General features: G+C 47.6%; 1 protein-coding gene across 1 annotated transcript in view; it reads left to right on the top strand.

Moving 5' to 3' along the window:
• Window positions 1-23,721, top strand: part of CFH (complement factor H) — a 103,765-nt gene that overhangs the window by 3,094 nt on the left and 76,950 nt on the right. Inside the window, exons 3-8 of the mRNA XM_075003305.1 lie at window positions 6,733-6,838; window positions 7,735-7,811; window positions 10,963-11,157; window positions 12,617-12,787; window positions 22,643-22,822; window positions 23,498-23,692. Coding sequence (XP_074859406.1) covers window positions 6,733-6,838; window positions 7,735-7,811; window positions 10,963-11,157; window positions 12,617-12,787; window positions 22,643-22,822; window positions 23,498-23,692 — 924 coding nt within the window. The remainder of the gene's footprint in view (window positions 1-6,732; window positions 6,839-7,734; window positions 7,812-10,962; window positions 11,158-12,616; window positions 12,788-22,642; window positions 22,823-23,497; window positions 23,693-23,721) is intronic.

Genomic DNA, 23,721 nt, shown 5'->3' with positions numbered 1-23,721 from the left:
CCGCTATTTCGATGTTGCGGGACGCGGATCGTCTACACGTCCCTACTTCGATGTTGAACGTCGAAGTAGGGCGCTATTCCCATCCCCTCGGCTGCATCTACACGTGCACGCTACTTCGAAGTAGCGGCAGTAACTTCGAAATAGCGCCCGTCACGTCTACACGTGTTGGGCGCTATTTCGAAGTTGAAATCGACGTTAGGCGGCGAGACGTCGAAGTCGCTAACCCCATGAGCGGATGGGAATAGCGCCCTACTTCGACGTTCAACATCGAAGTAGGGACGTGTAGACGATCCGCGTCCCGCAACATCGAAATAGCGGGGTCCTCCATGGCGGCCATCAGCTGGGGGGTTGAGAGATACTCTCTCTCCAGCCCTTGCGGGGCTCTGTGGTCACCGTGGGCAGCAGCCCTTAGCCCAGGGCTTCTGGCTGCTGCTGCTGCAGCTGGGGGTCCGTGCTGCATATACAGGGTCTGCAACTAGTTGTTGGCTCTGTGTATCTTGCAGTGTTTAATGAAAGTGTGTCTGGGAGGGGCCCTTTAAGGGAGCGACTTGCTGTTGAGTCCGCCCCGTGACCCTGTCTGCAGCTGTGCCTGGCTCCCTTATTTCGATGTGTGCTACTTTGGCGTGTAGACGTTCCCTCACTGTGCCTATTTCGATGTTGGGCTGAGCAACGTCGAAGTTGAACATCGACGTTGCCAGCCCTGGAGGACGTGTAGACGTTATTCATCGAAATAGCCTATTTTGATGTCGCAACATCGAAATAAGCTATTTCGAAGTTGGGTGCACGTGTAGACGTAGCCCTCATGGGGTTAGCGACTTCGACGTCTCGCTGCCTAACGTCGATTTCAACTTCGAAATAGCGCCCAACACGTGTAGACGTGACGGGCGCTATTTCGAAGTTACTGCCGCTACTTCGAAGTAGCGTGCACGTGTAGACGCAGCTTTAGTGTCCCTCTGTGGGCAAGCTGGGAAGTGCTGGAGGCCACCTGTTTTGAAATAGCCTCTATATCCCATCTAAACAGCACCTATTTTGAAATAGCTATTTCAAAATGGGCCTTATTCCTCATAAAACAGGTTAACCAATGTCAAAATAAGTCAACTGCTATTTTGAAATTATTTCAAAATAGTGGTTGCGTCAGGCAGGCTGTGTCTACACTACACACAAATCTCAAAAGGGGGAAAGTTGAAAATCTAAATTGAAACAAGGGATTTTGAAAGAACATAGCCACACACACAAAGCGGATCGCCATACCGATCTGCTATTTTGAAAGAGGCGCCCCGGTCTTTCGAAAGGGAGCATCCACACGACAACTTGAGCCCTTTAGAAAGAACAAGCCAAGAAACACCACGCATGGGGTCACATGGCTGACAAGCTCTCCCAGGTCCCGCAGCTAGTGGCTCCCTTAAAGGGGCCCTCCCAAACACACCCATCATGCACACACAGAACACTGCAGAGCAGCAGACAGAACTGCAGGGACCATGATTGGGGAATATCGCTACAAGTGGAGCACTAGCAGCTGCCCAACCGGGGCCCAGATGGCCATGGTCGTGCTGGCCATGGTTGAAGCCCTGCAACCCATGAACCACCCCCCGCCCTTGGGTTCCTGCAGGTCCTGGCCACAGGGCAACTGCAGCACCCCATTCCCTGTCCCCTATGGCACCTCTGCAGCCACCCCAGCAGTGGGAACTGGTGGAAGAGGCTGGTTCTGGGCCAGTGGGACAGCAAAAGGTGGCTCCAGAACTTCCGAATGTCAAGGCAAACATTCATGAAGCTGTACCACTGGCTCATACCTGCACTGCAGCACATAGACACCCACATGTGGCCTGCACTCCCAGTCGAGAAATGAGTGGGGATCACACTGTGGAAGATGCCCACCCTGGATAGCCACCATTCGGTGGGACACCAATTTGGGGTGAGCAAGGCCGCCATTGGAACCATCCTTCTGGAGGTAAGCTAAGCCAGGGCCCCCCACCCACCCCAGGAAGAGAAATCATGCCCCTGGGTATGTGTGGGGGGGAGCCCAGAAGGGGAGGAGGTGGGGTACAGCTAGCCACAGGGCTGCCCCCCATGCAGGCCCACATGTCAATGCTCCCCCTCACACAAGTGGTCTAGGTGATCAACCTTATGATCCTGCGGAGGACTGTCCACCTCAGGGACCAGGATGATGCCATGGTGGAATTTGTGGCCATCAGGTTTCCCAGCTGCTTTGGTGCCCTTGATGACACCCACATAGCAATCCATGCCCCAGACCATAGCATGGGCCACTACATAAACCATGCAAGACCTTGTTGATGCCAGGGGCGGTTCAGCAACATCTGTGTGGGCTGATCCAGGCAAGCCCACAATGCCTGGATACTGCATAACTCCTGATGGGGGTGCCGCATGGAAGACGACATGTACGTCCCTGCTCAGAAGCTCCCTGTGGGGGCCACCACAATGCCACCATGCGAAGTGGCTGACAGGGCTTACCCATTGCAGTTATGGCTGATGCGCACCTACACAGGGCACAGCACGCCAGCCAAGATACTTTTAATCACCGCCTCAACCATGCCCACAATACCATCAAGTGGGCCTTGAGATGCCTACAGGGGCAAGGAGCTGGACAGCCACTGCCACCTATCCCCAGACCTCCCACTGCCAGGCTGTGTCTTCCTGCTCCATTAGGAGCTACTCCTGGAGGACAGCTGTCTGCTCTTGTATGGCAGCAGTGTGAGTCACTGCAGCCTCCTCCGGGTTGAAGTGGCTGCAAGGATGGGCCCTCCGGAGCTGGGCAGGTAGCAGCCTGGGTGGCGGGGATGGGGGTTCACTGGGCCCACCAGATGGCGGGGTTGGTGTGCTGGCACCTGGGATGGGACTGGCCCGGCCTTTGGAGGATGATGCTGTAGAGACACAAGGGGACGAAGTGCCACTTGTTAGTGCTGCTACCTGACCCTGCTGCCTGAGCCAGCCCACCCCCCTCCACTATCCCCTGATGCAAAATCTGCTCACCCGACACCCACGGGGCCCATGTACCTGCTGGGGCTGCATCGGTGTGGCAGCCACCATCTGCGGTCCAGCCCCCACATCCCTTCCCAGCTGGGGGGGTCAGGGTGCTGTCCACACGTGCGGGTTCTAAATGCTACCACTCCTGGGTCTGGAACGCAGTCGGGGGATGCAGAACAGGGCACCTCCCTCCTGGCTGCCTGATCCACCCGTTACCCACCTGGGGCTCGGGAGAACAGATCTGGGAACACCTGTCTCAAGGGGTCCTGGCTGGAGGAGCTGGAGCTGATGGCAATGATGAGGGAGCCTTCATCCTCAGAACTGCTCACTGGCTCCACTGCCCTGGTCTGGTCTGATGGACCTGGCCAGTCAGGTGCCTCTGCCTTGGGTTCCGAGTTGAGGCCAGATGGATCAACCACCAGGTATTGGCTTGGGGGTGTCCTTTGGGCCAAGAAGCCAGTCCAGCTCACTGTAGTGTGGGCACGTTGGGGGTGGCCCCTGCCCCCAATTGCCTGCAGGCACCTCCGGCTCAGCTGTGGTCCTGCCTCGTCTCCTTTACCTTCAAGCACAATTGGTCAGCTGTGTGCTGGGGGTGGGCCCACTTCTGCAGCACCAGTGACAGCTGCTCGAAGGCTGCAGCATTTCGGGGCTGACCAGTGCTGTGCAACAGCAACTTTTCGTCTGCCCAGAGGCTGAGAAGGTTGCTAATATTGGCTTCTGTCCAGGATGGGCCCCTCCTTTTCTGGCTCTGGCTTGCCTCTGGTGACCCCTCATGCTGGGAGAAGGGGGCCTTCTGGGGGTCTCTAGACTGTGGAGAGCTCACCATTCAGCCGGTGGGCTATGTGGCTGCGGGCTCAGGGCTGCTAGAGGGTATGTCAGGCAGAGCTCATGCTCCTGAGGCTCTGGGCACGCTCTCAGCTTCCTGCACAGGGTTTCTGGGGCTGTGCAGCTTTTAAAGACTGGCACCAGAGACCATAGAGCCCTGCTGATGCTTAATAGAGCATCTCCGTGCTCCCTGTGGCTGCTGCCCTGGAGGATCCGCTTTTTCAAAATAGCGGCTCTGGAGCATCTACACATGCCCTACTTTGAAATTCAATTTCAAGAGGAGCCACTCTTCCTGTTTTTGGGTGAGAAGAGTGATTTTGAAATGCACCCCCCCCCACACACACCATTTTCAAATATACATAAAGAATATCAATATGTGAAAAGAAATACCATGGTACGTAGCTGAACTATAGTTCTGCTCACTGACCAGGGAAGATTTTATTTACACAATGAATGCAATATAGTAAAATTGCTCTTCTGCTTCCATAAACTATTTATTGAGTTACCTTCTAACACTTGAACAAAATCAACCAAGACTTCATGGTGAGTTATTCTGAAATAATTGCTGTTATTTTGAAGTAACTGTACTATGTAGACATACTCTCAGGCCATGATTACACCACGGTTTTTATTTGGATACCAAAATAGAAACCCTGTGGCTAAACACTGCACTGGAAATAGCAGGTGTTTTGTATTTTGTTCCTGCTACCCTTTGTCATTTGGATGGTACCAAGTTTGAAATGTTAACTTAAAATAACTTACGCAAATTGCATAAGTAATTTCGAGATACAGCTACAGCATAGCCCTAGCTGCAGCGAATTACTGGATCCTCTATTCCCAAAGGAAGAGGATACCCTAGCTTACCAGTTACACCAGCAACACAATTCTGCTTAACACATAGCACTTACATTTTTTTATAGAGAAAGCAATTTTAGGTTTAGTTAACAAAGAACAAAGAACAGTTTCAAATGATAACAAGCTAAAATGTTAGAAACAAAGGATTACATCTAAAATAGAATCATAACGTGCATAATAGGCTCTAACTGAACTAATATTATTCTCTCCTGTCTAGTATTCTTTGTCACCCAAAGTTCTTCTTTCAACATATAACAACTTATCTGTCTCTGATCTTTTTTTTCAAGAAGCAAACCCATTGTCATTTTACATCCTAAAGTTAGTCTCTCTACTTAACAGTAGTAGTCTGAAAATTCATGACCTTCATTTGGAAATTATATTCCTTCCAGCTGGTTTATTTTCTGCTTTAAATCCTCACTCCCACCCCACAGATTTCGCAATTCTATTATTATCACTAGGCTCATATTGCAAGTGAGCATCCATTTTGAACAGTACGGTCTCTACTGACTGACTGACTGCTAGATAAACATCTGCCTGAAGTAAACTGGTTTTTCAACTTCTGGTGACTGGCTTCAACTCACAGTCAATAATAACACAATTTTCTCTGCATATATACACATATATATTAAACACTCCACACATGCATGCAGTGACCATGATGACCATTGTGATACAGGCTCTCATTAGAGACCTTACACAGCACTCTTGTGCACCCCAGTAGGTGGATACCAGACCCAGGCAAATTCCTGTGATCCTTACATGCACTTATGCTCTCTGTCAACTGGCACCAAGAAGTTACTGTGCCACATATTCTTCTATTTTAGGGAGTCCTTGGGCTCCAGTTTGACAGGCCCCCTGGGCTTCAACCCTGTCATTGTATGAGTGTGCATATCTTCTTCAGAACCAGAGTGCCATCTCTCAGCCAAGTAGCTTTGCGTGAAAATTTTTTTTCATGTAACTCAAACTTTTTACTTCTCTGATTGGGGAATTTATGACCATGTGTCAAAAAACTTCATCAACTATCTGGAATTAACCATAACCTTCAGTTAAAAGGTTAATGAGAAATTACAGTTCAATTTCCACATGCCATCAATGTCACAAACTGTACATGTAATTTATCTGATTGACTGAATAATGATTTTTCCCTTCCTATTTTACAAGTATGCATATACAACCATTTCTAAAGGTCGCTTAACTTCTCGAAAGAATCCTTTAAATAGTGTGCAAGGGAGAGCTTTAAAAAGTAAATAAACCTTGTCTTTGTAATATGTATTTTAGCAGCTTAGGGCTGGGTCTACACAGCCCAGCTTTCCTGGCAGATCCATGCTAATGAGCAGTCTCAAAATTGCAAATGGCTGCTCATTAGCATGGTCCCGCCACTCATTAGCATAGCTGCACGAGAGTTCAGTCTCAGCAGATAGGGGTGCTGGCAGAAAAGAGACCATGTGGACATGCCCTTGCAGGCAAAAAGCCCCTCTGTCGTCTCAGGCATAAGGGGCTGGCAACAGAGGGACTTTTTGCTGACAGAGACACGTCCACATGGCCTCTTTACTTCTGGCACCCTGCTCTGCTGAGACCAAGCTCTCGTACGGCTATGCTAATGAGCCGTGGGACCATGCTAGTGAGCAGTCATTTGCAATTTCAAGGCTGCTGATTAGCATGGACCTGCCGGGGAAGCCGTGCCGTGTAGACCCAGCCTAGAATTTTTCAAAATGTATCTGAAAGTCTGACAAACCACCCTCTTTTAAAGTCAAGGCTTTTAAAGTATTAACAAATATTTTATAGTCAGTTTCTTGGCTATTGGTCAATCAGAAAGTAGAAAAGGTGGATAGTCACAGCATTTACACTGCCAGCTTTATAGCTGAGTTCTCAAAAGTGCTTCGCATTCAGGTGTCACTGAAATCAATGGTAAAACTTCTACAGTCGAAAAGAATTAAGCTAATTTTGAAAGGTTTTGAAGATCCCATCCCACATAATAAATATAATTCCTAATAGACATGAGAAGTAATTGTTTTGACAGCACTGTAGCAGTTCAAAAGCATGTTTTTCATTTTTTTTCCTATCCTCCAGACAAGCCCTGTGGCCATCCTGGTGATATTCAGTTTGGTTCCTTTCAACTTACTTCTGGATCTGAGTTTGTGTTTGGCGCTCGTGTAGAGTACAAATGCGATGAAGGGTAATGTTCATTAAATTAAAAGCACTGTGGGTTTCCACAAGAATATCTAACACAGCTCTTTAATCTTATACCTTTGCATGTACTAGTAGAGTCAGCCATATTTTGTCCACCTGAGGACCACACCTAATTTGCTGAAAATGACTGCAGCTGACTTATGTTTAATATGGAGATCCAAATCACAGAAACTAATGAACTGAAGTAGCCTTGTTATGCGACTCAGAGATTTATATGAGAGCCCTTATTTTCTGAGGTCAGCACTTACAGGCCCAAAGTCAATAATACTTGTTCTATAGTAATCGCAGAAAAATTCTTTGAAATAACTATTTTGTGATGAACTCCATAACTATATTAATCATGCATCTGCATGACTAACTATGGTTTTCTAAGAAGAGTTGTAGTTAATGGAACAAAAATCTTGTAAGATACATTCCCTTACAATCTGGCTGTTTTGCACTGTTCTGGCAAAGCAAAGAGCCCAGAAACTTGGCTTAATCAGCCATTTTCATCAGGTTTATGCCTCCTTTGCGCTTCAGGGTACCAGTGAAATGGGCTTAGAAGTTGATATTCTCCCTATCGTGAGAGAACACTGAATCACAGTACTCAGCCAAAGTTTAATATTGGCAGCTCTCTGCAATAAAGAAGCTTTCAATGAAGTTTCAATTCTACACTTACTATTTTACTCTGTGTGCAATAGGAAGTTTAATAAATTAGGGAAGGAATCCACTAGAGACATTACTGATTCCTTCCCCAAACTGATGTTTTGGGTTTAGTTTGCATATATGGAATATGGGAAACTATTCATTTTGTTTCAGCTATAATAGCATCACATTATCTGTTAACATATAATGTTGCTGTATTTTAGAATTTCACATTTTGGTTAAAATTCTTTTGGTAAGATATCAGATGCTCAGCCAAAGAAATTTCCGTGAGTGTCAGGCGGATGGATGGAGCAATGATATCCCTCACTGTGAAGGTAAACTTATTTTCTTTCCAGTCTGATTTTGATTTAATATTTGCCTACCTAAAACTATTTAGGATTAAATTGAAATACCTTTGCCCATATTGATTAATAACTTACTCTAGAGTCCTGTGTCTGCTGCTGCTGTCCAGCCCCTCAGTATCCACTGCCACCTGCTTCTGAGTAGGTGTGGGGTTTTTTTTTTGTTTTTTTTTTCCGCATTTTATCCTGTCCAACCCCCCATAGAAATCTTTGATTCCCTCAAATCTTACAAGAGATTAGATGAATATATTGGCAATGGAAGCTCAAAAATTGCCTTTTCCCAGTTAAAATACTCTTGATGAACTGACAAGAGATTTACTGCTTTTCTGCAAATTTCCACAATCTGTTTTTGGTCCACTCATCCCATCCACAAAAAAAAAGGTATTTTACCTGCTCCCATTATTATGGTGGTATGTGGTGCAGGAACTTCAGGATCCCAGTCCAGCTGAGGGGCTCTATCTTAGTCTATAGGCAGTCCCATTGATTTCAGCAGTATTATTCACTCAATGGGGTCAAAGATGTCAAAATCTGCCTTGGAAAATCTTCTTACTTTTGTTCTGTAAAGCTTATTACTAATGGGGGGAACTGTTCTGATATATATTAAGGCTGGGTCTACATGGAGCTGCTCTCCCAGCAGTTCCATGCTAATGAACAGCTTTGCAATTGCAAATGGCTGCTCATTAGCATAGCCCCATGGCTCATTAGCATAATTGTGCAACATCTTGCTCCCAGCAGAGGGGGTGACAGCAGTAAAGAGGCCATGTACACGTGCCCCTGCCAGGAAAAAGCCCCTCTGTCACCAGGCCCTTATGTCTGAATCTTTTTTTTTTTTTGGGCCTAAAAAATATAAGTAATTCTGAATGGTCAAAGTCACATTCACATTGTAGCCAACCAGGCTCGGGTTCCCCAGAGACGAGGCTGCACCCAGAAGGCGAGTGCTATACTTGGTTTATTGAAAGTGCGTGACACCCGCCACGGGAGACCCGGAAACGCCACAGTCACCAGTGGGGGAAGACCCGATGTGCCAGAGCTTCGCTCGGGGAGAGGCTCAGTAACAGGCCTCCTAACACTAGCTGATAAAGCTGAGCTCATTAACATAAGATTGCCTAAAATTGCCTATGCATTCCTTATCACTATCTCTAGTGGCCTACTGCCAGCGTAGCCTTGGAGTTTTGGCAGGCGTGGCTTGTTTTGCAGGTGTTGTGGGGCAGGAGGAGTTGTTTTGCAGCTTTTCACCTTGCACAGCCTGGTTTTGGTAGCCTTGAAGTATTGCCAGCATGCATCTGTATAGGATTCCTCTGAGGGTTCACAGAGGGCTCGACCTGCTCTCAGAGACCATTACAAACTCTTCTCGCACCCTACACACATCATAATGAAAGTACTTTATTGTGGGCATATGCATTTAGGCTGGGTCTTTTTTCAGGCACAAGGGCCTGGTGACAGAGGGGCTTTTTGCTAGCAAGGGCATGTCTGCATGGCCTCTTTACTGCTGGCACCCCACTCTGCCAAGAGTGAGATCTTGCGCAGCTATGCTAATGAGCAACAGGACCATGCTAATGAGCAGCCATTTGCAATTGTGAGGCTGCATATTAGCGTGGAGCTGCCAGGAGAGTGGCTCCATGTAGACCCAGCCTGAATGCATATGCCCACAATAAAGTACTCTCATTATGATGCAAATGTGACTATGACCATTCAGAATTACTTATATGTATTTAGGCCTGAAATTGTAAGGGTTTCTCACTAAGGGTCTACACGTGCCCCTTCCTTTCGAAAGGGGCATGTTAATGAGCCTGTTCGAAAGATGCTGATGAGGCGCTGCAATGAATATGCAGCACCTCATTAGCATAATAGTGACCGCGGTGTTTCGAAAGTGCAGCTTTTTGAATCGCACTCACCCGTGGAGACAGGACCTTCTGAAAGGACCCCCCGACCCAGTTTTTGAAAGCCCCTCTTCCTATCTGGTGATCATAAGAAGGGCTTTCGAAAACTCGGGGGGTCCTTTTGGACGGTCCCATCTCCACGGGTGGCGTGTGATTCGAAAAGCTGCACTTTCGAATCACCATGGCCGACATTATGTTAATGAGGCTCTGCATATTCATTGCAGTGCCTCATTAGCATCTTTCAAACAGGCTCATTAACATGCCCCTTTCAAAAGGAAGGGGCACCTGTAGACACAGGGTAAAGGAAAAACATGATTGCCTGTTAAAATGAATACTTAATCCTGCATGATGTTTTGTTTATAAATTTTTTTGGGGAATCCTGAAATAGGTTGCAAGATCAAAGAAATGGCAGATGACAGTTATACTGGAGAAAACTGGGAGAAAGATGGAGGCAATACCCTAGTGTCTCTCTCTGTCTCATAAAACAGAATTTTGTGCTTACTATGTAGTTTACTGACAGTATATTTTCAATTGTTCTGTATTTTAATATTTATTATAGAAGTGTAGTGCTGAAAGAGACCCCAAGAAGTCATCCACTCCAGTCCCCTGAACTCAAGGAAGGACTAAATATTATCTAGATCATCCCTGACATGCGTTTGTCTAACCTGATGTTAAAAATTTCCAATTATCAAGATGCCACAATCTCCTTAGAAAATTTATTCCAATCCTTAACTATAATGACAGGAATATTTTCCCAATATGCAACCTAAACCTCCCTTGTAATTTAAGACCATTGCTTCTAGTCATACCCTCAGAGGTCAAAGAGAACAATGTACCACCCTCATCCTTGCAATAACCATTCATGCAATTAAAAATGATTATCATGTCCCTTTTGTCTTCATTTCTCCAGACAAAATGAACTCATTTATTTCAGTCTTTTCTTCTAGATCATGCTCTCTAGACCTTTCATCATTTTTGTTTCTCTTCTCCGAACTGTTCCAATTTGTCCATGTCTTTCCTGACATATATCTCCCAGAAATGGACACAATGCTCCATCTGAGATCTAATCAATGTGGAATAGAGCAGAAGAATTACTACTTCTGTTTTGCTTACAACAATCCTGCTAAAATATCCCAGAATGATTTCTTATTTTGCTACAGTGTACACCTTATTTTTCATAATGATCATTTTGTTTTACGGTACAGTTACAGAGTAGGCAACTCATTATTGATATATTTTTACAGTCAGAAAGTGTTTACCAGTTCAAGAACCAGAAAATGGAAAAATTGTTGCAGCTGGTGTGTATGGAATGGACCAAGAATTTTCTGTTGGCCAAGTTATACGGTTTGAATGTAACGCAAACTACAAACTTTCTGGACCTAAGGAAATACATTGCTCAGCTGATGGAGATTGGAATGCTGAAGTACCTACATGTCAAGGTGAGAAAAAATTATATTTTAATTTAGTGACATTTCTGTTTAACCAGGATAATTTGCATGCACTGTTGAAGCTCTTACAATGGCCCTTACAAATTCTTATGAATTAATTATCCTACAAGCAAGTTATGGAACTAGCAAAATATATACAGTGACAAGTATCAGAGAGGTAGCTGAGGGCTCAGATGTCTGGCAGGCTGGCTGCTGGCCCCAGCAGCAATGGGCTCAGGCGGCTCAGGCTGGCAGAAAGGCAGCTGTCCCTGGCAGCATGGAGCTTGAGTGGGTTGCTCGGGCAGCCGGAGTGGGAGGCTGGCCCCACCAGCGTGGGGCTCAGATGGCTGGCTACAGATCTGGCAGCGCAGGTTTCAGGCGGGCAGGTGCCTGGCGCAGGCAGCTCTGTCCATTGGCACAGGACTCAGGCAGCTGGCCAGCTGGGGCTGCACCAAACCCCTGCAAAGGCCAGGAAAAACTATTTGTGCTTATTTTGAATGTTAGATGACATTTTATATCATGTTTTTGTGTTTATTCTAAGTTATGAATTGATTTTTTTGTTAACAGTTGGTTTGGATGATGCTAAAGAAGAGGTGGGGGGGCTGAGGGTTTCTCAAAAATCAACAAGGATGCATGATGCTGAAAAGTTTGGGAACCACTGCTCTACAGCAATGGAGTAAATGGCATTCTTCAGTACTGAAAATATCAAGCTGTCTTTTTTCACTTCTCCTGCAATGTTGCTTAAGACAAAGCAAAATCATATCAAAATCTTACTTCTAGGTCAAAACTGGGACAATGCTGGTGGGTCATGCTTTATTCAAAGTGATATGGTCAGAAACATCAATAATTTGAATCTTACTTAGTTTTGTAAGTAGATATGATAATATGGGTTTGATTTACTAGTGTACTTGCATCAAGCATTCTTGCGTCAGAAAGGATTTCTTACCTCAACATTGCCATTTAATATTGAAATCACTGAGTTTTCAGAGTCCTGAATATTTTTTTGGATGTTAACTGATCATGAAGGTTTTATTTAGGAGATGTGTGACAGGTGATAAGCATGTTAGTTGCTTTTTTCACACTGTTGAGTGAATAGACTTTTCAGCTCTGGCATCTCACTCTCTTTCGTAATCCAGAAGTGGAAGACTGGTATTAAATACATTTGTTGTTTAAAGCTGTTGTTGGAGTGCTGCTGCTTTCATGCCATTTGGCTGACTTTGTCCTCTGTATATTTAACCCAAAGAAGTCTTCAACATCCAAAGAAAAATTCATGAAGTCTTGGATGATTCATGATCTAACTTTATGTTTTACAGAGACTCATGATTCAAAATGTATGTTGAAACACAGATTTACTATTTCCACATAATTTTAAAATAGCCATGTAAAATACATTTTTGTACCTATATCCTGATGTGTGTTTTTTTAGTCAGGTATCACAATTATTTATATATTTTGTTTCTTTTGCCCTTAGAGATAAAATGCCAGGCACCGACGATCAGTAATGGAAACTTAATCACTCCAAGGAAAATTTACAAGGAGAAGGAAATATTGCAGTTTACTTGCAATACAGGATATACGTTTGGTGAACGATCTGAAGCAGAATGTACCCAAAATGGATGGCATCCAAAACCATTTTGTAAAGGTCTGCTTTTGATCTTTTCTTGTTTGTTGTTTGTTTCTTGTATTTTTCTAGTCAGCTATGGTCCTGGTCCAGAACTAATACTCCAAGGTAATACAAACACATAATGATATGTACTATATATTAGAAAGCAGTGTCTCTAAAAAGGATTTAGAGATTATAAAACAAACTCTGATGATATGGCAAAAAGGGCTAATACAATTCTTGTGTAAAATACAAATATGGGAGTAGTGAGTTGATGCAGAGAGGTATTTTTTACCTATACGTAAAGCATTTGTGAAACCAGTACTGGGATTATTGGATCAAGTTTGCATGCCCACATTTTAGAAAGGAAGCTCAAAAATGGAGATGCAGCAGAAAAGAGGCACAATTATTTCTCATCTGGATAAATGTCACACAGTGAGAGATTTAAGTTAACAAGACTGAGCTCCTTATCAAAAAGAAGAGCGCAGCGTAACTTGATTGAATTATAATACATTAATGAGTAGGGTATACTGATGGACACTTCAATGTAGCAGAGAATGGCAAAGGAAGAACCAATAGCTGAAAACAGCTCCAGGCAAATTCCAAGTAGAAATAAGGCACAACTTTTTAACCTTTGAATCAAGTATGAAGAGAATTAGTGAATTCTTCATGTCCTGATGTCTTCAAATGAAGATCTGGATGTCCTTTTCTTAAGATTGGTTCTGGTCAAATACAAATTATTGGGCTTAAAACATGAGTGGCTGGTCAAATTCAATGGTTTATGGTACAATGGAAGTCAAACTACATGATCTAAAGGTCTTTTCAGGTCTGAAAATCCATGACACTAGGACATCAGAAATTAGGAATAGGAATGGGGAAGAGTAACAGTCATATTTTTTCACCCACATTTCATCATCTGTTGTCAAGGCTTTGTAGACAAAACTTTTGAGAGGTGTGGACTGCCTATTGTAAAATAGCTATGAGCAACTACTAAAAATATTCAGTATTTGAAATCCATTGTAAATGTGAGTCTGGTCCTGCAAGCCCTGCTCATGTGACTACTTACCATGTAAGTGATACTCAATATCAAGGCAGTTCCCCACTTCAAGTGCAGAAGGTGGGGTGTGTGCAGGAGACCTTAAAATACCTTGCATCTCTATAGGCTTCTGCCTAAAAGCTTCCCAAGATTACAGGTTCCCTGGACTTGGAAGGAAGATGCCACCTTCCAAGTAAGAAAACCTCCTTCCTGAACCCAGGAAGAAAGCGCTTGGGAACTTATTCCAGAGGGGTACCCCAAGCTCTTTTACCATGAGAGAGCTTAAGAAGAGATAAAAACAAACAGCAATCTCTGATAGCTGATCTCTCAGTCTTAGGCATGCACACAGAGATTTCCTGATCCCTTCCAGAACACAGGAATCAGCAGATAGGTATAAGGGGATTTCGAAGTTGGCAGGGTCCTTTCAAAAAAGACATCTGTCTAGATGAGCCATGCAGCAGTGAAAAGTGGCAATTTTGAAGAGACACGGCCAGCGGCATGCTTATGAGACACTGAATTTGCATTTCAGCACCTCATTAGTAATCTTCAAAATGGGTATTTGCATGGCCATTTCAAAGATTTGTGCTAGTGTAGACGTAGCCATAGTGTACAGGGGGATACATCAGCCAGCCTGAGAAGTCCTGTATGGAGTCCCAGATATTTAAAAAAAACAACAACAACAACCTGATAACGTCCTTATTAGGCCTCAACTGGAGTATTGTGTCCAGTTTGGGGTGCCACATTTTGCAAAACATGCACAAATTGTCAAAATCCACAGAAGAGCAGCAAAAAGTATTAAGGAGCTGTAAAACATGGCCTCTGAGGGAAGACTGAAAAGATTGGGTTTGTTTTGTATAGAAAAGAGAACGCTGAGTGGGTACATGAACAGAGTTTTCAAGTGCTAGGCAATCAGTAGCAGCTGGGACGGAGCTGGCTCAGGCAGCCTGGAGCCAGCTGACTCGACTGCTGGCTTAATGAAGGCCTTTAAAACCCCTCCACAGTTTCAATACAGGTTGAGGAGACAGTGGAAGGGAGGTGTAGGAGAGACAGCAAAAATTGAGAGCAAGGCAGACCAGCTTCAGGTCAGGACAGCAGAGCAGGGAGTCCCTGGAGCAGATTGCAAGCCCTAGCCCGTGGGAGAAAAGAGGCGAGAGACTGGAAAGACTGAACTGAACAATAGCCTGGCTAGGAGGGGCCCTTGCCATAGTGACTAAAAGGTTGTTACAAGGGTGAACAAGAAAAAATATTCTCCTTAACCTGTGATAAGACAAGAATTAAACTTTAAACTTATTTAAACTTCAACAAGGGAGGTGTAGGTTGGACATTAGAAAATCTTCCTCAGCTTCAGGGTGGCCAAGCACTGGAATAAATTGCCTAGGGAGGCTGTGGAATCTGAAATGCTGGAGATTTTTAAAAGCCAGTTAGACAAATATCTACCAAGCATAGTCTAAACAGTGCCAGGTCCTCCCTTGAGCAGGGGACTGCTCCTTCCAGTTCCTTGAGGTTCCTTGAGGTTCCTTCCAGTTTTATTATTCTATGATTCTTTGAATTGTCTCCAAAATGAGTGCTGTAACTTCTATTTCATTCAGTTTCTATAAATTAATTGATCTATAAAGTGATATGTAGTTCATTGTCCTATTTAAGTTATTGCAGAGTGTAAATTATCTGACAGCCTTAATAACACAAAAAAATCCTCCATACCCTTTCCTCCCACATTGGCACCTGCTCACAGTGATCCATGTGTGATATTCTCTATACAGCATCATTGTAATTTATTGAATATAAAACTGAATATAAAAACAATGCAAAGGCTCTAGCGAAAGCAGAATATGGCTGCCTGCCTTTCCTCTTGTAAGTGCATCGAAAGCGTGTGACGTCTATACCCTGTGCCTTTCCATGGCTGGCAAAATATTTCGAGTGAAAGTTCAAGACTTTGTTCAAAATCACAATGCCATTAATCAATAAGGTCCCAATTACATTAGAATTTGCATCTCCATTTATGCGTTGCCTAGCAATCTGAAGAAAAGAGTACATGAGCATAACACAGAAGATTAATTGGAACCAATTTGCCTATTATGGTGGAGGTTCTTGACACTGGGTGCAATGGTTGGGCTAATTAGCTCAGTAAGGGTAAGAAATATAATTGGCAGGTCAAGGAAGCAAGCGGAGAGCTTGGAGAGTGAGCTAGGCATGGTAGAGAAGGTTGGGCAGAAGAAGTCTTCTGACATTCTTGTACTTTGTTCTGCCATGCTTGGAATATAAAAATTTAAGAAACATAAGGGGGAAAGAAACTGATTGTGTGTATGTTGTAAATAAGAGAACATGCAAATGGACTAGGCAGTGCAGAACATAAAGTAATTGAATGAACAGCTTGTGACAGCTTCCTTAAAAACCTCCATGGATACTTAACTGGCTCTATGGGAGGTGGTTTTCAGGGAGAGTTGGTTGGTAGGGTGGGAGACTGGGGGACTGGACAGAGAAGGATTTCAGCATCAGCGTTGCACCTTTCATCTCCTTGGATACTATGACACTACTAGAGTTTCATTTTGATCCCGAAAGATGTCCAGACAAGAGTGGGACAGAGAAACAGACCCACAAGACACTATATCCTTTGCTGTCTCCAGCAAAAATGGGAATATCATCCGAGGGCTATGTCCACAAGAGAAGCATCTGTCGACAGAAGTTACTGTCAGGGAAATCTCGACTGAACCTCTGTCACAGATTGCAGCTACACCAAACTTGCATGCAGACTGCACTGCCCTCTGGTGCCAGAAAGCAGAATGGCAGCTCTGCAAAGATTGCTGCCCAGCAACCGGGAAGTCTCTCTCTGTCTACAGACGTGGCTACAGGACCTTCTGTTGACAACACTTTCCAGTGTAGACCCAGCTGAGATGTGCAACTTTGATTTTTGCTGTCCTCCCATCTCTCGTCATTTTCCATTCCCACCTTATCTTTTCTATCAGTCTCTCTTTTTGCCCTCTGCTTTGTAAAATCCTGGCCTAGCCAGACACAATTTGTAATACTGCTGTGATCTTGTGACCAAAAAAGACAGCTAAAGACAATGCCCTAAATAATGTGATCCAGGTGCACATTTACCAGGTTTCTAAATGCCAGGTAAAGGAGTTTGCTTTGTTTGTATTTCTCCAGGAGTGAAGTTGCAAGTCTGAATCCTCACTAGAGACAGAAGTGTAATTATCTACTTTTGCTATTCCTTTCTCTCACATTGTGGCTACGTCTACACGTGAAGCCTACAACGAAATAGCTTATTTCGATGTAGCGACATCGAAATAGGCTATTTCGATGAATAACGTCTACACGTCCTCCAGGGCTGGCAACACTGATGTTCAACTTCGACGTTGCGCAGCCCAACATCGAAATAGGCGCAGCGAGGGAACGTCTACACGCCAAAGTAGCACACATCGAAATAGGGATGCCAGGCACAGCTGCAAACAGGGTCACAGGGCGGACTAGTGCTTCCGGGGCAACAGCTAGCCGCTCCCTTAAAGGGCCCCTCCCAGACACACTCAGCCTGCACAGCACGCGGTCTGAGGAGCCATAGGCACACAGACCCCGGGCGACGCAGTCATGGACTCCCAGCAGCAGCAGCAGCAGCAGCAGCCAGAGGTCCACCCAGCCCTCCCGGCAGGAGCAGGGTTTGCCCTGCTCCATGCCATGCGGGAGGCAGCTGAGCACCTCCTTGCTACACCGGAGGAGGAGCTGCCCCAAGGGCAGCAGGGCTCAACCCCCAACTCTGCAGCACCCCGCCCCCACCCCCGCCTCACACGCCGGCGGCTGTGGAGCTACCCCACCAGCACCGACTGGTGGGAGCGGCTGGTGCCTGGGGAGTGGGACGACGACCGCTGGCTCAGGAACTTCAGGATGAGCCGGCAGACATTTATGGAGCTGTGCCAGTGGCTCAACCCCGCACTCAGGCACCAGGAAACTGCCATGTGGCGTGCCCTCCCTGTGGAGAAACGGGTCAGCATCGCTGTCTGGAAGCTGGCCACTCCCGACAGCTACAGATCCGTGGGACAGCAGTTTGGTGTCGGCAAGGCCACCGTTGGGGCTGTCCTCATGGAGGTAAGAGAACCCATGGCGGGAGGGCAGGGCAGGGGAGGGGGGCCCGGGCAGAGGAGGGCAGGGCAGGGCAGAGGAGGGCAGAGCAGGCCAGGGCAGAGGAGGGGAGGGCAGGGCAGGGCCATGCACACCCTACTCAACCCTCATTGGTGCTGTCCCATGTGCTTTCCCTGCAGGTTGTGTGTGCCATCAACGCCATGCTCCTGCACAGGCTCGTGAGGCTGGGGGACCCAGATGCCACCATCGCGGCCTTTGCCACCCTGGGCTTCCCCAACCGCTTCGGGGATCTGGATGGGACTCACATCCCCATCCACGCCCCACATCACAGTGGAGGACGATACCTGAATCACAAGGGCTACCATTCTGTGGTCCTCCAGGCCTTGGTGGACAGCCGGGGACGTTTCCAGGACATTTATGTGGGCTGGCCTGGCAGCAACCACGACACCCGGGTTTTCCGGAACTCGGGCCTGTGCCGCTGGCTGGAGGCGGGGACCTACATCCCCCAGCGGGAGATCCCTGTTTGGGACACCACCATGCCCCTCTGTCATTGCAGATGCGGCATACCCCCTCCGGCCCTGGCTCATGCACCCGTACACGGGCCATCTCTCCGCTAGCCAGGAGCGCTTCACCCAGCACCTGAACCACGCGCGCCAGGTGGTGGAGCGCTCATTTGGCCGCCTGAAAGGACGCTGGAGATGTCTCCTGACCCGCCTGGATGCGGGCCCCAACAACATCCCCCTGATTGTGGGTGCCTGCTGCGCCCTGCACAATTTGGTGGAGAGCAAGGGGGAGGCCTTTTTCCAGGGCTGGGCTGTGGAGGCCGGCAGGGCCGACGTGCAGCCACCCGCTGCCCCCAGTCGGCAGGTGGACCCCAAAGGGACCCGGGTCCGGGTGGCCCTGAGGGCCCACTTCGATGATGAGGCCGTGGGGTGAACTCTGCCAGGCCCCCCACTGCCCACCCCTTCCTCCACCACACTCCTGCCCCAACGCCCACACCATGGAGCACCCAACCGCACCCCCCTCCCACTTTTCCTGGACAAATGACAGCACGCACTTGTGGCTGAACTTAAACTGCTTTTTCTTTGAGAACTTTTTTTTTTAACTATAAATATATAAAACAAGAACAAACTATATACAACTTGTGGAACCAAAGTAATATGTACAAATAAAACAATAGTAAGAAAAAAGTGTGCTCAGTAATAAAAAGAAAACCAGGGCGGATAAAGGGGAGAACTATTTACATGGGGGGGACGGGGCAAACGGGGGGCACAAAATAATAAGTTCAAACTATATACAAGGGGGGGGGCCACGTCCTGGGCCCCTCGCCCCTAAAGTCCGGCACTGGGCGTGGGTGGCCGGGAGCCCCGCCGCGGCTGCAGCCCTGTCCAGGGCTGGCTGGGAGCAGGCCGGACCGGAAGATATGCCCAGCGAGTCTCAGCTGGCTCCAGGGGTCCCTAGGCGCTCCAGCCCTCGGCGGTGGGTGGCGGGGCGACGGCGGACAGGACGGCGACGGGTGGGGCAGCTGGTGGTGCGGCGGGTGGAGCAGGCACGTCGGGCGCTGCGGCGGCCGGCGTGGCATGGGGGGCCAGGTAGTCCACCAGGCGGTTGAAAGTCTCCATGTAGGCCCCCATGCCTCTTGGCGCCAGGCCAGTGCCCGCTTCTGCAGCTGCAGGTGCTGCTCCGCGACCTCCAGCTGCCAACGGTGGATGGCCAGCAGCTGGGGGTCCGTCGCCGTCGGCTGGTGGTGGCGCGGGGTCCGCCGTCTAGCCCGCCGTGGGGCCGGTCGGTCCTTGGCTGAGGGGCTTGCCTGGAGCGATGGCCCCAGAGGGCTCTCCGGGACCACTGATGCCTTGCCGGCGCTCTCTTCCGGTCCTTCTGATGGTGCAGGTGCGGGACACAGGAGAGGAGGGGGGGAAGAAGAATGGAGACAGGTGTTAGTGTCGGCCGCAAGCCATGGCCTTTGTCCTCCCAGCCCTGTGCTGCAGGTTCCCCATCCCTGTCCCCGGGAGATGCTGCTGTGATGGATGGGGTTCAGGGGTCCCCCTGCACTGCACCCCGTCCCCTGGTGGGAGCGACTCTCACTTCACCCCGCAGGGTCTGAGAGCAGGAGAGGTTTCTTAGGCCACAGATGCCCAGTTTCTCCCAGGAGTGACAGCACCAGCTGTCAGAAGAGACAGTCCTTCCAACCCGTCCTGGGGAGAAGACCCCAAGGGGTGCCCCTCTGGGATGCAGCTTTCCCCCTCCTCAGGCTGGCTGCCTTCCAGCTCTCCCTTCCCCTAGCCTCTACCTGTGGCCCCCGCCCTCCCCCACCAATTCCAAGCCAGCTCGGCTCCTCCCTCCTCTTTGTTCAGGGCAGAGGTGTCACCTGCCAGCTGTAGCCCCACGATCCTCCTTTGCCCCTGGGAGCTATTCGGCTCTTGTTGCTCATATCTAGCCTGAGTCTCCCTTTTGCACTCCCACCACTCCATCACATGCTGCTGCTGCTGCTGCTGTTGCTGCTGCTGCTGCTGCGGGGTGTCCCACCCCCTCCTCCCAGGGGCCCCTCGAGGTTCCGCTCCCCCCTGCCCCCGGGATGGGGCATGGCACTGTCGTGTGGGGTGGAGGGGGGCAGGGGCTGATGCACTGCTGTGAGGGACATGGCCCTGCTGTCCTTGGGGCCATGGCCATGTGAGCATGTGGGGGGCCCTGGACACATATCTCTTACCCCCCGCCCCTCAATCCCAGGGGTGTACACCAGAGGGGGGTACATACCTGTCGGTCCACTCCCACAGTCCGGAGATCCCCGGGGGGCGGAGGCCCGGCTGCTGCTCCGGGAGGGCAGAAGGAGGATCTGCAGCCCGGATTCTGCGGAGGAGGAGCCCCCCCCCCCCCCCCCGCCTCCTGCCGCGATGTCCCGGGGGTGGGCTCCGGGGGGGGGCCCCCGGGGTGCGGGGCTTACATCCGGGGCGGACTCCGGCTGCAGGGCCTGCTGGGGCTTGTCGGCCGAAGTATCAAGGGTGGCCGGAGGGGAGGAGGTGTGCCGGGGGCCCAGGATGTCCCTGAGCTCCCTGTAAAAGGGGCAAGTGACAGGGATGGCCCCAGATCGGCTGGCCGCATCCCGGGCCCGGGAGTAACCCTGCCACAGCTCCTTCACCTTACTCCTGACGTGGCCAGGAGTGCGGGCAGGGTGACCCCGGGCAGCCAGGCCGTCGGCCAGCTGAGCGAAAGCATCCATGTTCCGCCTCTTGCTCCCCATTACCTGGAGCACCTCTTCCTCGCTCCAGAGCCCCAGCAGGTCCCGCAGCTCGGCCTCCATCCAGGAGGGGCCCCACTGCCGCTTGCCAGCCTGGCTGCCCACCTGGCTGGGCTGGCTGCCCTGGCTCCCCTTGGGGGGGTCCCCGGGGGGCGCTGGGGGGGCTGCCGGGCAGCCATCGCAGGTGGGGTGGCTGGTTTGGATGGCTGAGGGACGTGCAGGCTGGCCGCATGTCTGGGCTGCCGCCTGCACGTTCCCTCAGCTTCCTGCACAGGAAGGGAGGGGGAGGGGACCTTTAAGGGGCCGCTCCATGTGGCCACCATTGAGCTGAGGGGCTGGAGAGAGTGTCTCTCAACTCCTCAGCTGATGGCCGCCATGGAGGACCCCGCAATTTCGACGTTGCGGGATGTGCAACGACTACACGGTCCCTACTTCGATGTTGAACGTCGAAGTAGGGCGCTATTCCTATCCCCTCATGGGGTTAGTGACTTCGACGTCTCGCCACCTAACGTCGAAGTTAACTTCGAAATAGCACCCGACGCTTGTAGCCGTGACGGGTGCTATTTCGAAGTTAGTGCCGCTACTTCGAAGTAGCGTGCACGTGTAGACATGGCTTGTGTGTGTGTTTTATCATGTATCATCTTGAAACAAGATCAGAAATTAACAGTTGTTGCTCCAGTCCATCTGAACTAACTTCTTTTTCCCCCACAAAGAATAATGACCAACATCTTTGGTTCTGTCTAAAAATTGTCACAGGGCCATTCTTATAAAACCACTCCAGTGTTAAGGGGAGGGCATAAGGCATGTTGTTTAAAATAAAAGTCTTGATACTTTACATTTCAAATGCTTGAACTGTGTTTCGTTTTTTCTGTGTCTTTAAAAAATTAACATGATTTTAATGATTTGTTTGCTATGGGAATAAGCAGTACAAGGATTCTTCACTCAAATTCTAAGCCATGTTTGTGTAACACCTCCCGACTCTCTGGACTCGTTCCATCCAACACGAGCACCATGTGGAAATGATTAGACAAACCCAGTGCTATCAACTTCAGGTTTCACTGCAAGGCTTCATTTTTAGGTGAAGTTTTTGTACAATAGTCAGAATTACAATTGTAATAACAACTTCCCCATTCTGAGCCTCAAAATAAAACAAGCTATCCCAAGCAAAGACTCGCATCACTGCAGATTGGAAAAGAGTTTAGATTTGCAGTCTATGGAAATATCACTGTGTCAATTTTATGCAGGCAGAGGACATTCAGATATGACAAAGGTAGTAAAGCAAGTAAACAGAGAGACAATCTTAAAAGAAGAGATTTACAGCCTAATGTTCTTAAAAAAACCCAAAAAACGAAAACAAAAACAAAAACCCCAGTCCTATTACATCTTAAAGACTAACACTTTTATTTAGTAGGTAATTGTTAGTCTGTAAGGTGCTACATCACTGCGTGTTTTTCTTTGTTTGTTTGTTGTGAAGCTACAGACTAACATGGCTACCCCTCTGATCCTAATGTCCTTTCTCCAGTTCTTAACCTCATTTGTTTCTTTTTAGAAATTACATGTGATCCTCCATCAGTGACTAATGGAAATTACATCCCTCAGGAGAAATTGTTCAGAGACCAGGATGTTATCACCATAACCTGTAATCGAGGGTTTTACTTTATTACAAACGATAGGAGGAACACAGCACAATGCACACAGAATGGATGGTTACCTTCTCCACGCTGTACCTGTAAGTTGGTTTTAATTTAACACATTTTTAAACTTTCAACAATTATACAAAGATTATTAGAACTGACAATGTAAACAGAAATGAAATAGACATATTTGCACATCTTACCTTGGTGGAATTGGATAAAACTCCTTTGAAAATAAGATGATATGTTGTAAGTTGGTAAAGCAGCCAGTTATACAGCCAACAGCATCCAATTATACAGCCAACATATACATCATGATTTGTTTGACAAAATGTGCTAGACTCAGCCTTCTACAGGCAAGATTTGTAGCTGTGTATATTAGTTATCCAAGTGGTAGGATGCCTGGAAGAAGGTCAGTATGCTATATGAATGGTAAAACAAAACCTACAGGTCATAATTGGATTCTGAGTCATCACACACACCATAGCCCTAGTTATGAACCATCTTTTTCTTCCCTCATTAACAATTTCTGAAAGTGTGAGATCTTGCTTGGTAGGAAAAGTTTACTGGTGTCAGAGATAACATGAGCCCGATCATCAGACAGTACATGTCCTGAAAACATCACTTCACTTAGGGTAACGTTCAAATAATAAAGTATGGAAGCTGAGAAGAGAACTAGAATGTGAATATTCAGAACTAAGCAAACTGGATTTTTCTTACATGTACTTTGCAATAATATTATATTTTATTTTAAACTCTTGTTTTAAAAGTGAGACCCTGTGACTACCCAAATATAGAAAATGGAGAATTGCAATCCCATTATGAATACTACAGAGAACAATATTTTCCATCACAGATAGGGCAGTCAATTCGATACACATGTCACCATGGTTATCTGTCTAAAAACTGGGATAGAAATGTCAGATGTACTAAAGATGGCTGGGATCCCATGCCTCAATGCCTCAGTAAGTAAAAATACATTTATATTTTCTCT

The sequence above is a fragment of the Carettochelys insculpta genome, chromosome 9 (assembly GCF_033958435.1).
Source record: "Carettochelys insculpta isolate YL-2023 chromosome 9, ASM3395843v1, whole genome shotgun sequence".
Taxonomy (NCBI): domain Eukaryota; kingdom Metazoa; phylum Chordata; order Testudines; family Carettochelyidae; genus Carettochelys; species Carettochelys insculpta.
The sequence above is the reverse complement of the archived record's forward strand: the minus strand, read 5'-3'. Positions and strand labels throughout refer to the sequence as shown.